We start from the raw sequence: 13,689 nt of genomic DNA, 5'->3' as shown, positions 1-13,689 counted from the left end.
GCTTCGTCGAACTTGATCATGAGCGTGGTGCCCTTGTGCCAGTGGGCGGTGACTTTGGCAGGGAAGCCGCTGTGGGTGAGGAAGGCCTCCACCATGCCGGCGGTGAAGGCGGCGCAGTTCAGCGTGCTGTTCTCTTTTGGCACCGATATGAACGAGTTCACCAGCGGCTCCTTCTCGATAATGTAGTACGTCTTGTCGTCGTCGTTGGCCTGCTCCAGCTTGTCTGCTTCCTTACCGAATAGAGACTTCCATACGGACACCTACACACACACACACACACACACACACACTAGATAATATTCAACAGATTTCTCGATACTGTCTACTAGGGGTGTAACGGTACACGTATTCTATTAAACTATTTCAAAACGTCCCACATGAGCTGTCACTCTAATAAACTCATTTCTTCAACATCTTCAGCTCTGCTACCTCCAGCTCCACCTCCTGTCTTTTACTCAATGCCACTGTCTCTAATCCATACAACATCTCAGGTCTCACCACAGTCCTATAAACTTTCCCTTTTACTCTCACAGATACTCTTCTATCACAAATCACTCCTGCTATCACTCTTCTCCACCCACTCCACCCTGCCTGCACTCTTTTCTTCACTTCTCTAACACACTCTTCATTACTTTGCACTGTTGACCCCAGGTACCTGAACTCCTCCACCTTCTCCACCTCTTCTCCCTGCAACCGCACCCCTCCACTGCCTTTCCTCTCATTCACACACATGTACTCTGTCTTACTCCTACTGACTTTTACTCCCCTTCTCTCCAGCGTGTACCTCCACCTCTCCAGGATCTTCTCCACCTGCTCACTACTCTCACCACAAATCACAATATCATCCGCAAACATCATAGTCCACAGAGACTCCTTCCTGACCTCGTCCTTCAACCTGTCCATCACCACTGCAAACAGGAAAGGGCTCAGAGCCGATCCTTGATGCAGTCCAACCTTCACCTTGAACCAGTGTGTCGTTCCTACTGCACACTTCACTGCTGTCACACTGTCCTCATACATGTCATGCACCACCCTCACATACTTCTCTGAAACACCAGACTTCCTTATACAGTAACACAACTCCACTCTCCACCCTGTCATACCCTTTCTCTAAATCCACCGAGTCCCTGTTTGACCTCTTCCCTGAATCTCTCACTACAGTCTTCCTCCATCTTATTCTTCTTTCAGTCCTCACTCTCCTCCTCTTCCTCTTCACCTTCAAAACCATCCTACAGACCACCATCTGATGCTGTCTAGCTACACTGTCCCCTGCCAACATCTCACAGTCTCCAATCTCCTTCAGGTTGCATCTCCTACATAAAACATAGTCCACCTGTGTGCACCTTCCTCCACTCTTATACGTCACCCTATGATCCTCCTTCTTCCTAAAATAAGTGTTCACCACTGCCATTTCCATCCTTTTAGCAAAATCTACCACCATCTGCCCTTCCACATTCCTCTCCATAAAACCATACCTACCACCACCTCCTCATCACCTCTGTTCCCTTCACCTACATGCCCATTAAAGTCTAAAAAAAACGACAAGCAATTTTATGTTTTGCATTTCTTTAAATCATAAAGAAGGGGGGACCCGTGCCTTGATGAAAAGCAGGATGTTTAGCACTTTGGTCTCCCTCTTTCCGTTCTTCTCCCGCAGAACCACCAGGTCGAGCAGAGACGCTCCGACTCCCCGGCCCATGTCCGCCAGGCGCGCCTGGAGCTCGGACACCGAGTACACGCGGCTCTGGCAGTACTGCACCATCTCCGAGAAGAGCAGCGCGAACGCGCTCAGGCTCACCTCCGTCCTGGGCCGAGACAGAGAACGCTCCAGGACTGAAGACTTCCCTTTAGTGAAGCGGATGTCCATCTTCCGCTATAAACAATAACAACAACGTCTTACTACGCATATTTGTGGATAAATAGCCAAATCAAAGTGTTTAAACGAATAACAAACGATATCGATCGCTTTTAACACTCATTATTTTTTGTAAAGTTTAACATGTACAAAATTATTTGTTCAAACGTATTTTGTAAATATTTCATACCATTCAAAAACCAAAACCCATTCACTTCCGCGTTTTCTTCTTTGTTTTGTATTTAATGCGAATCATTATTGTTTTGCTGCCACCTACAGGTCTGGGGGTGTGGGACGTTTCATTTGTTTACGTTTACGGCTCTATTTAACTCAAAACGAACGCGTGACTGCGACCTACAGGCCTGGGGGTGTGGGACGTTTCATTTGTTTATGTTTACGGCTCTATTTAACTCAAAACGAACGCGTGACTGCCACCTACAGGCCTGGGGGTGTGGGACGTTTCATTTGTTTATGTTTACAGCTCTATTTAATTTAAAACAAACGCGTGACTGCCACCTACAGGCCTGGAGAAGAGGGTATTTTTTTTTTTATTGGTTCAAGTGCAATACATTAATCCATTTCTTAGATCTCTGGTCTCTTTGTCTATAGTTCATCCTTTTAAAACTAGAATCTGTTTTTTATTTTTTCCTTTTGGACGAACCAGACATCTGTTATAGAACAAGACATTTCCAAACACTGACCCTTTATGTTCCTTCTGTTCTTCATCTCTTCTGGGATTTTGCACGTACAGTTTTGTTCCTAAAGGATTTTTGCACCTTTGTGAATTTTCATTGTCTTGCCATTCTCTAGTACACCCGTATCACAATCCATAAATGAGATCCTTGAAACAATTCCTCAACAATAATCACTGAAACTTGAAACCAAAATCATTTGGATAAACACAAAAATAAATATCATTTTGTTTCGGATGCCTAGAAAACAGTTTATACCCACAAGTCATCAGGTTTGTGAAAGACACCCATCCACTCCCTCTTTCCATCACCCAGACACAGATTTACCCTCTGCCCTGAGAGGTGTCTCATAACACACTACATCCCTTTACAATAAGAATACCAACACTGACCCAGTCTATCTGTGAGAATTACTTTGTTTGGTGTAACAGAAAAAGTGTTTCCTGTACATATAACAATAAACTTAAATCTTTAATCTCTACACAACAAAACATAACAGGAAACTGATCCTCGAACTTATTAATAAAGAAGCTTCATAATAATGTTAATGCTTTAAAACAAACTTGTTCGGACTTTATTATCAGAATTAGGTCTAATTTCATTTCTCTATTTGATTAGACAACTTCATTTACAATATGTGTGTGTGTGTGTGTGTGTGTGTGTGTGTGTGTGTGTGTGTGCTTCATATCACTCTGTACTAAAGTACATCAGAAACCTTGAATCATGGTTTATTTCCTTTTATAATAAATATATTATATTATATAAAGATGATTTTATTATATAAAATATTCTAATCAAAATCTAATTTTATTGGTCACACATCAATAAAGAGTACGACATGTAGTGAAATGCTTTTTTTACGACTGTCCAACATCTAAAAATTAATACAGATAGAATATTAAAATAAAATGAATACAAATGAAATATCATCAGTATATTATTATTATTATTATTATTATTATTAATAATAATAATTGATATTAGTAATATTATTAATTATGACCATGATAAGGATATTTAGTTTTTGCTTTGGAAAGAGTTTTCATTTAATTATTTAGTTTTTATATATAATTATATATTATTTTATCATAAATCTTGTGTCATGCATTTGAGATTATTATTATTAATTATTATTAATATTATTATTATTATTATCATTATTTTTATTATATAAGATTTTAGAGATATTATGTCTGACTATGACAAAGTTATTCAGATATTTATATATATATATATATTTATTTTTAAGTTTTATGTTTCATTTATTATTTTTTAATATATAATTAAAATAATTATAAAAGATCAAACACGAGCGCGCGGCACCGCCTCGTTTTCGCGCGAGTTTGCAGGCAGTGGGCGGAGCCTCAGAAAATCCTGAAGAAAAAAAAGCGCTCTGACTTCCAATTGGTCCGCTCCGATACTCCAGTTCCGGCTTGGTCCATTGCGCATGCGCAGTGACCCCTTTGCAGAGTAAAAAAAATTCGTTTTGTGAGAGTTTAAAATGGCCGCCACCACAGAGGCTCCTGTAGAAGCTCCGGCGCCTTGAACTCCATCCCCGAGTCCCGGTCTGAGTTCCGCATTAAGAGAAGAAGATCCAGAGGGAGAGGGACGCCGGAACACGAGACAGGAGGAGGAGAGATCAGTTCAGTCAGTTTTACGGATTAGCCTGTCTGCTAAGCTACATGTTTACTTAGCCGGCTAGCTCCTAACATTAGCACGTTAGCTTAATCGGGTTTTTTTTTGTATGCTAAATGCTAGCTAGCTCGTGCGGTTAAGTTACTTCAGCTAGCTTAAAGCTAGTCTTCTCGGCTAGTTTCCGTTGTGTCCCGTCTCTCCTCTAATGGCCGACCCGAGGAAAGTGCCCTTCGTGACTCTGGCTTCGTATAACACCTCGAACCCCGTGCCGGAGTCCAAGAAGCGGCGGAGGGAGGATGAGGTGAAGGCGGGCTTCAACACCACCCACAACACCACAACCAGGGGAGGGATGGAGCGATGATAAGTAACGGGAAGAGCTCCGGGGGTGACTCCGCTGCTGCTGCCGCCACTTCCGCCGAGTCCAAATCCACCGTGAGGCTCAGCCTGTCTCTATCCGAACCCAGTGATAAAGGCTCCACGGAGTTCAGCTACACCGAGCTGATCCAGCAGTCCACCCAGCAGGCAAGACCTCTCTCTCTCTCTCTCTCTCTCTCTCTCTCTCTCTCTCTCTCTACACCTCCACAGGCCTGGGGCTCAACACTCCCTCAGGTCCCTCACAGAGCAGCGGTGGAAGAAGTACACAAACCCTATCGAGTTAAAGTGGAGCTTCACTTAGTGTCCCTTTAAACTTTCATTTGAGTTAAAGTACAATTGAGTTCCCTCGAATGTACTCAACTATCCAAAGTGCTGAGACTCGAATGTGACTCTCAGAACACTGATTAATAACTCAAACACTGACTTCTATTACAATAATCACGAGCCCAAATATCTTTCCAACAACAAAAAAAGAGATGTTGTGACGAGGTCACGTGTGTTGTGACACGTTCGAGTCTGGAGTTCCTTCATCGTGTTTTCCTCTGGAAGTGTTCTGCTTGTTCGAACCCTGATTTCTGAATGTAGTAAAAGTAAAGTCTGTTGTCCTGCGAAGTTACTCCTCCACACGTTTATTTACTTTGTGTTTTTGAAAGCTTTTTTTTCTTTTTCAAATGTATCCGTTTAGTTTAAACCGTATCTTTTTGAAAGGAGCTTCAAAGGGCTTCTGCGTCTCTTCATTTCGTTCGTTCCGCTCCGCAGGTGAGAAAAGCAGTTCCTGAAGGACTGACTCCGGTTCTGGACCCCAACGACCCGCTGGCTGATCAGGACCGAGAAAGACGAGAAGTCGAAGCTCTGGCCAGGAAGTTCGAGAGTAAATATGTAAGTGGCTGCAGGCGGGAGCTTCTGATTGGTCACGTCATTTTACGTACACTGCACATAAACACGTCCCGTTCGGCGTGTGTTGAGTGAGTTGATGTTGGTCTTTAACCCGATCTCCCGTCGGACAGGGCGGCACCGGGAAGAAGAAAAAGAAAGATCGGATGCAGGATCTCATCGACATCGGATACGGATACGACGAGACGGATCCGTTCATCGACAACTCTGAAGCTGTGAGAGTCGCGCTCTTTTTTTTATTTTTTATTGATTTTATTTTTTTCCGGTCCATGCAGCGTTTTAGGACGAAGCAGGACCTCAAACTGTTCTTCTGTTCATACCAGACTTAGATGTAGATACGCTCAAAAGTATTGGGACATCTGACATAAGAGGTTCTTCTCCCACATCTTTTTTTATTTTCTTTGCTCGAACCAGGAAAGCCAAACCCGCTCCAGCACGACCCCCCCATCCCCCCTCCGTGCACAAAGCGCGGCTCCGTGAAGATCTGCTTCACATGGGTTGGAAGCGTGTGAAAGATCTCCTGCTATAAACCCTATTGAACACCTTTTGGGATGAATTTTTCTGGCCTCCTCACCCTCACCTCCGTCAGTACCTGATTTAACTAACACCCTTGTAGCTGAACAAATCTCCACTAAATCTAGTGGAACATCTTCCCAGAAGAGTGGAGTGGATCTTCACAAAGTTTCACATACCAATCTTATGGTCATGTGTCCTCAAACTTTTGGTTGTGTATGTATTTTTCTTGTGTTTTTTGTTTTTGACTTTTGTTGTGTCATGTTCCAGTATGATGAACTGGTCCCCGCCTCCCTCACCACCAAACTGGGCGGTTTCTACATCAACACTGGCACTCTGCAGTTCAGACCTGCGTCCGAGAGCGAGGACGAGGGCGGAGTCAAGGACGGAAACCACTTCAAGGTTCGCAAGGTTCATCACACTGCCTTGAATCTCACTGACACGGTTTCTGTCCCCGCGTCTCGCACCCACACTCGGGTAGTCCCCACGAGACCGGGTCTGTGTAAGGGGCGGAGTCTCGGGATGCAAATATTGTAAACGAGTGAACGATCAGATCTGTGTTTTTTGATGTTTCTGGTTTTGTGTAGAGATTTTTGTCTGCCTTATTCTGCGTTTTGTGTCCTCTTAACTCCAGAAGCTGAAGGAGGGAGAGGAGAGAGTGATGAAGAAAAGAAAGAAAAAAGATGGTGTTTTAGAAGAGAAGAAACCCAAAAAGAATCGAGTGTCAAAGCAGGGGTGAGTCTTGAAATCTGCGAATGTGTGTCTCTCCGTGTGTGTGTGTGATTGTCTCTCTCTCTCGCTCTCTCTCTGCCTGTGTGTGTCTCTCTGTCAGCGTCTGTGTGTGTGTCTCTCTGTGTGTGTTTCTCTCTGCCTGTGTTTGTCTGTCAGTCTGTCTCTCTCTCTCTCTCTCTCTGTGTCTCTCTCTCTCTCTCTCTCTCTCTCTCTCTCTCTCTGTGTCTCTCTCTCTCTCTCTCTCTCTCTCTGTCTCTCTCTGTGTCTCTCAGGGTGTGTGTGTGTGTGTTTGTGTGATGGAACAGTTTAGAGCTACTCTGTTTTAAGGACATGATTGACCCGTCCTGCCACCTTGTTTCTTGTCCCTAAGCGTGTCTGCTCTGAACCGCCCTGAGAAGAAGAAGAGGAAGAAGCTGATGAAGGACTCCCTCTCGCTGGCGGCTATGATCCGACGCTTCACGCGTGAGAAAGAGGAGATGAGGAAGAAGAACCCTGCTGCTGTCCCTGCCGCCGTCTCCACCGCTACGGGGTCCTCCGGCACGGCCACCGGCCTCAGACTCCCCAACGCCAACCGCACGGCCCTCAACTCTCACCCCGTCGTCCCCAGCAACGACCTCACCGACCTCACCAACGACCCTGTCGTCATTCCGCTGCTCGGTACGACGAACGACGACATGCTGCAGGACCTGATGGACGAGCTGGACTTCTCGCTGCTGGATCCTTCTGAGCTGTCGAGCCTCGAGGGTCAGGGCGAGAACGGCAGTGCATCCGCCCCGAGAGCAGCGACCTCAGCGGGACGCGTTCAGAGGACTGGACTCATCCCCCCTCCCCCGCTGCCCAGCAGCCTGCCCGCCCCCCTCACCAAACGCATCGAGGACCTGCGAGCAGTGCGTAAACACACACACACACACACGTGTTTTAATTTACTTTTCATTGTTTGTGGTCCATTTTTTGGTGAATATTTAATTTTAATTTTCTTAAAAAAATATATATAATTTTTGTGTGTGAGACAGGCGTCGCGACAGTTTGACATGGAGGGGAGGAAGAAGTTCTTCACGCTGGACATGAACAACATCCTGCTAGAGTGAGATTGTCTTCTCACCCATCACTCTCTCTCTCGTTCTCTCTCTTCATCAGTCACTCAATCTCTCACTCTCTCCTCCTGTCATTATTTCACTCTCCTCCTACTATTTGGTCTCACTTCTCTCTCCTGTCTTTTTCTCTCCTTCTTCCTTCCACTCTTCACTTCATCTGTCTCTCATTTTCTCCTCTCAGCACATTGTCTTTCTATCAGCCAGTCAGAAGTGAGGAATGTCTGATGTTCAGCTGTAGACCGAGGTTCTATCAATCCTTATCATTGTTGTTCATTGTGGTTTACTTGACCCCTGATCTTTTGTGTGTGTGTGTGTGTGTGTGTGTGTGTGTGTGTGTGTGTGCAGCATTGAGCTGCAGGTTCAGGAGCAGCCTGGCGAGGTGCGTGCGGCCGTGTACTCTCACCTGGAGGCCTTCGTGCCGTGTAACAAGGAGGCTCTGCTGAAGCGTCTGAAGAAGCTCAGTCTGAACGTGCAGGACGACAGGCTCAGGAACCCACTGCTCAAACTCAAGCTGGCCGTCTGCAGCGCTATGCCCGAGCAGATCGCCCGCTATAACATGGACTGTTTGGCCAAAGTGGCGAAGTAAGAGCTTCATCACTTACTTCATTTACTGTGGGTGTGTAGGGTAAATATCTGGCTTCACTCTGTGTGTGTTTTGTGTGTGAACTCCAGGCAGCAGTCGGAGGAGGGCGAGAAGAATGGCTCGGAGGAGGAGGATGAGGAGAGGCCGGGAAAGAGAGTGATGGGACCCCGCAAGAAGTTTGTGTGGGACGATAAACTCAGGTAAAACCTCAAGGATTTATAATTGTCCTATAAGACTCTAAATTAAACACTGTCTAATTGTGTGTGTTTTTTTTTTTTTTTTTTTAGGACTCTGCTGTGTAATCTGGTCCGAGCAAAGCTGGGCTGTTACGAGGCTGAGGGTCAGAACTCTCCGTCTCCTGAAGACTACCTCAAAGCCTTTATGGAGACCGAGGTGAAACCCCTCTGGCCCAAAGGCTGGATGCAGGCCAGGTGTGTGTGTGTGTGTGTGTGTGTGTGTGTGTGTGTGTGTGTGTAATCATGTTTGTACCTGTACATCTTTCTTTGTGAAGCGAGCTCACTTCCTGTTCTGTTCCTCCACACACAGGATGCTGATTAAAGAGAGTCGCATGGCTCACGGCCACCTGACAGGAAACACGTGAGTCGACTCTTTGATATTCCTCAAACGTACCGTTTGCTTGCGGAGTTCAGCTTCTAGACCAACTAGTACTGATATTTCTTTAGTAGGGTTGAGCTTTGTGCAGGAACGCTAGGACTATTTTGAAGGTGTCGGTGTGGAAACGTAGATAAATTACTTTCTGGTACCACCTCGTATTCAGCAGTCAAATGGATTCCCGTGTATTAGAAGTCTTATTTTCAAAGTGTGTCAAACACCTTCTGCGATTATGAAGGTCGGTGCTCCCCGTGACTGTGCGTGCAGCCTTGTGCTGCCATCTGCTGGTGTGTTACAAAACTAGTCTTGGAACTTTTTGATACCAACTCGTAATGTGTGTGTTTGTCTTTTTTGCAGAATGAAGAAGACTCCCAAAGCTAAACCAAAAGTAAGTCTCTCTCTCTCTCTCTCTCTCTCTCTCTCTCTCTCTCTTAGCTTGTAAGTAATTATTCTTGTATAAGCAACTCAATAGAGGTTTGTGTATTAACTACTGAATCATTGTCCTCTTCTAGTCTCAGGATGGCATCTGGCTTCAGCAGTCAGCCACCCCCACTGCCACGCCCTCTACAGTGTTGCCCCTCCCTCAACGCCCTGCCTCACCCTCTGAGCCTATCTGTCTGTCGGACTCTCTGGACGAGGATTTGGGTGGTGCCCCATCTTTGGACTCCATCTCGCAGGCTCTGGCTCTGCTCAGTAGCGCCGCCAAGGGGTTAATTCAGTCCAACAGCCCGCCCTCTCCCGAGGCCACTAAACCCGCAAACTCAGGCGCGGCCCTCTGTCCTGCCTCCTCTGTCGGTTCGTCCACTCCTGTGCTTCCTAAAAAGAGCACCGTCAGCACCACGACGTCTGCTCCCTCGGTGTCTGTCGGCCCCATTTTTGTCGCGTCCTCTAGCTCTTCCCCCTCTCCGGCTATCTCTCGGCCTCCGTCCGTGTCGGTCTCTCCTTCCGTGAGGAGCGACGTAACGGGAGGGTTGAAGGTCGGAACGATGGGCTTGACTCAGGTGCAGAGACACACGCTGACGCCGCCTCAGCGTTCAATTGTCGTGACTTCCGCAGGCAACAGCAACAAGATGAGCTCGACGTCTCCCCCCAAACCCAGGCCGCCACCCACCGCCTCGCCCCTTGTCCCGCCTCACAAGAGCTTAAATTCCCCCATGGCCACGGCCCTTCACAAACCCGGCAATAACGGCAGTACCATCGGTCGAATCGGTCCCGGCGGCACACCGGCGTTATCTCAGTCTCATGCGACGGCCGTATCTTCCTCTTCGTTTTCTCCGTCTGCTTCCTCCTCGTCCGCTTCCTCGCACCTCAACGCCAAAACGCAGCCGAAAATCTCGTCATCTCCGTCTCACCCCAAACCGCAGCCTTCGCAGCATCAGCTCCAACAGCCGACGCAGCAGTCCACCTTCGTCACGCCCATGCAGGCCACCCTCACCAAATCGCCCCACAGCTCCAATTCCCCCATCCTCAAGCTCACTCCGCGGGTCACGCCCGTCAGCTCCCCGTCGCCCGCCCTCTCCAGGACGCCCACATTACCCAGCATGCACCAGTTTTCTCCTAAAACCCCAGGATTCCACGCGGGGTTCTCGGGTGCTGGATACAGCACTCCCGTGGGGCAGCAGAAGACTCCCTCTCAGGTGAACAGCAGCAGCCTAACTAGCACTTCAACCTCCATCGCCAAGCACACACCCTCCACGGCCAATCACGCCGCTCGCCAAAGAACGGCCGGCGTGACCAATCAGGGGCCGAAGCCGCTGATGACCGTTCCCTCTGTGACGTCCTCTCAGCTAGCACAGGTACAGGACACCACTATCTGTTCTTCCAAAAAGTCGGAGCCTTCTATCCTCGGTGTCTCACATCTTCAAACGCTTTCAGGTGGCGTCATCCAGCGCGAGTCTCCTGGGTCCAGGTGCGCTGAACTTCGGAATGCTGGGAGGAATCACCCCCGTCTCCCTGCCCTTCGCCTTTCCCGGCCTGCTGAACCTGCCCACTGTGACAGGAACTAGCGCTGGAGCCAACACTGCTAACCAGAGCAGCTCAGGATACAGCCTACAGCCCAGTGAGCATCACAAACACGCCTCAAAAGGGTTTCCACAGGGTCCTAAAAAACTAAAATGTATGCATTGAAAAGGCTTCGATCCGCTGGTTTAGGTCTCTTTAAACAGTTCTTTATTTTCCGGTGTCCTGCAGCACTTTTAAAAGGTTTTGTTTGGTAGTTTCTTTATTTCGCTGGTCCAAATATAATTCGCTGTATTACGACTAGAAATGAGACCAACAGCCAATCAGTTTTCTGCTATTGGTGCAAGTCTCTCGGGTGGGGGTGGGGAACTCAGTTAAGGTCAGTTGCTAACAACTTGTTGGTTTTTCGGTCTAAAATAAAAATTGTAAAACAGGAAGCTTCAGAAGTCACAGGAAGTCTCGGCGTCTAAATTTCTTACCCAGTAATTGCGTCGTCATGGTTACGTAGTACCAGACACGTGAACACACGATTCGCCAGCCGTAGCTTAAGTAATCACTGCTGCACAAATCTGCACACGCGTCCTAAAACGCTATTAGAGACGCATTGTGACGTCCTCGCCGTGTTCCTCCTCGTCTCCTGTGCTGCTGTAGAATCCTGTAGACTACACCCCCCCCCCCACCGTCTGTCTGTCTGCTCCTTTGTCCTTCAGTGTTTATGTTCTGTGTTTTCCTTCTGAAATATCTCTCTCTCCCCTGTGTCCTGTCTTTTTTCCTGTTTAACCTGCTTCCTGTCTTCCTGCTCTCTCTCTCTCCCTCTGTCTGTCTGTCTCTCTCCGTCTGTCTCCTCAGATCTGTTAAAGGGTCTCATGTCAGGTGCTGCTCTGCCTCCGCACTTGCAGCTTGCTTTCTCAGGTAATCTCTCCATCGTTCCCTCCTCATCTTCTCTCTTCCGCTGCAGCCAACTCTCAATCTCTTTTTCTACTTGTCACTCTGCTTCTCCATTTCTTCATCCTTCTCTTCCTCTACATCCAACGTTCCCCTGTCTGTTCTCCCTCCATCCTGCCCTTCCCCTATTTTTCTCCTTTTCTCTCTTTCCTTCCCTTCATCTCTACCTCCCTCTTTTATTCCTTGTCACTCTTTCTCTACTTTCCTTTGTCTTTTCCTCCCTTCCTTGAACCTTCCCTCCCTCTCTCTTTTGCATTCTTCTTCTTCCCTCATTCTCACTTGCTTGGTGGCTGTTCTGTGTTTGTCTGGTGGTGGTCGCATGTATCGGATTGTTGTTGTATTTTTTTTTTCTTGGTGTTAATTGTTTCCTCTTCCTCGTCTCCCTCTATCATGTTGTGGTTCGGAGACTGATCTGCATTTCCTGTTTCAGATGTCAATCAAAGCCAGAGCGGGGATCTAAAGAGGAAACTGTGATGTCACTGGGACGACGCCGGATTACTGGGTCGCACCGACGTGCTGCGTACGCATGGACTGCAGGCTTAACCAATAAGACTGAACAGCCGTTTACGTTGTTTTTTTTTTTTTTTGAGGGTGTCGTCGAATATTCGGAATAGAATGAATAATAACATCCCTGGCCTGGATGCTTTCTCTCATTCGTTTTGCTAATGTTTACACACACAGTCCTTAATTGCTGTGGACAGTGAGAGGGGTAAAGCATTCGACGTGTGTGGATACGCGAACGCACACGGTGCAGAAAATGAACTCTGTAGAATCAGAACGATCGGATGGATTGGACGGATGAACTGATCTCTCCCTTTCTCAGGTGCAGGTCCATGTCTCTGGTGCTGTTCTGGGTGGAGTTGTTGATGATGATTATTATTATTATTATTATTATTATTATTATTATTATAATAATAATTAAATGGCCCCCACAGAACAAAAGGATGAGGAGTTTTATATCCGGGCAGCAGGGGGCGCTGACATTTGTATTGTACTTGAATTTTCTGAAGTTTGTTTACTTGAGCTGACCCTCCACACTAGCGAAACAAGAAGCAATAGTTAGTCCCAGGAAGAAAAAAAAAAAATACAAAGACTTTGCAGGATGACCCTGGTGTGTGTGTGTGTGTGATTTAAGTTGATATTTAATTAGTGCCTTCTGCATCTACATCAAGTCACATGTACCAAAATCTGTTATCTATTGGGAGTGTGTTAATGATTTAAATCTTACTGAGAACATAGATTGTAAATGCCAAAAGTATTGGGACACCTGCCCTTTTCAGAGACATGTTCCCATTTCTCTTTGGTCTTGTAGTCTCCTGCTATAAACCCCCATTTAGACACAGTTGCCTTTACCAAAATGTCACTTAAAACCTAGTGGAACATCTTGAGTGGATCTCTGAACTCTGATGAGTTGCTGTCTGGTTTTACAGTGTCCTCTATGGACAGACGTGTTTTCCACCGAACCGAAAAAAGTAGACGTTATTTAAATGTGTACGAGAATTTCTCTGTTTATTGGAGACACTTTTTCCCTCTGAACATTACACCTGCAGAATCCATTTAATAATAATAAACAAAATTAAAAACGATCCAAGGATTACAGATAACTGCCCTGTTTGGTCTCATCCAGAGTTGTGGTATCAATGGGCGGGGCTTATCCAGTCCTGCGTTTATCAATGGGTGGGGCTTATCCAGTCTCACAGCATAAATGGGCAGGTGTTATCCAGACTCTTGGTGTAAAATGGGTGGGGCTTATCCAGACTATTGACAAAGTAGGCAGGGCTTATCCAGACTGGGGTTAAA

The 13,689-nt window shown here is 46.6% G+C and overlaps 2 protein-coding genes across 2 annotated transcripts in view; one reads left to right on the top strand and one right to left on the bottom strand.

Moving 5' to 3' along the window:
• Nucleotides 1-2,193, bottom strand: part of LOC124381887 (trafficking protein particle complex subunit 5-like) — a 2,653-nt gene extending 460 nt beyond the window's left edge. The window contains exons 1-3 of the mRNA XM_046843787.1: nt 2,046-2,193; nt 1,598-1,873; nt 1-260 (exon numbers count right to left, since the gene is read on the bottom strand). The exon at nt 1-260 is cut by the window's left edge and continues 460 nt beyond it. Of these exons, the coding sequence (XP_046699743.1) occupies nt 1-260; nt 1,598-1,873; nt 2,046-2,048 (539 nt within the window). The 5' untranslated portion in view covers nt 2,049-2,193. The remainder of the gene's footprint in view (nt 261-1,597; nt 1,874-2,045) is intronic.
• A 1,708-nt stretch (nt 2,194-3,901) lies between these two features.
• On the top strand, nt 3,902-13,475 carry ubn2b (ubinuclein 2b). Its single transcript, XM_046843782.1, is given in 17 exon segments — nt 3,902-4,529; nt 4,532-4,704; nt 5,317-5,436; nt 5,565-5,666; nt 6,235-6,366; nt 6,599-6,699; nt 7,067-7,583; nt 7,710-7,780; nt 8,136-8,372; nt 8,463-8,573; nt 8,661-8,804; nt 8,920-8,970; nt 9,343-9,373; nt 9,498-10,781; nt 10,861-11,044; nt 11,794-11,856; nt 12,320-13,475. Coding segments are annotated over 17 exon segments (3,507 nt in total). The 5' UTR covers nt 3,902-4,387; the 3' UTR covers nt 12,364-13,475.
• Nucleotides 13,476-13,689: the final 214 nt, after the last annotated feature.

This window comes from Silurus meridionalis, chromosome 29 (genome assembly GCF_014805685.1).
Source record: "Silurus meridionalis isolate SWU-2019-XX chromosome 29, ASM1480568v1, whole genome shotgun sequence".
NCBI classification, from domain to species: domain Eukaryota; kingdom Metazoa; phylum Chordata; class Actinopteri; order Siluriformes; family Siluridae; genus Silurus; species Silurus meridionalis.
This window is presented reverse-complemented; position numbering and strand designations above follow the sequence as displayed.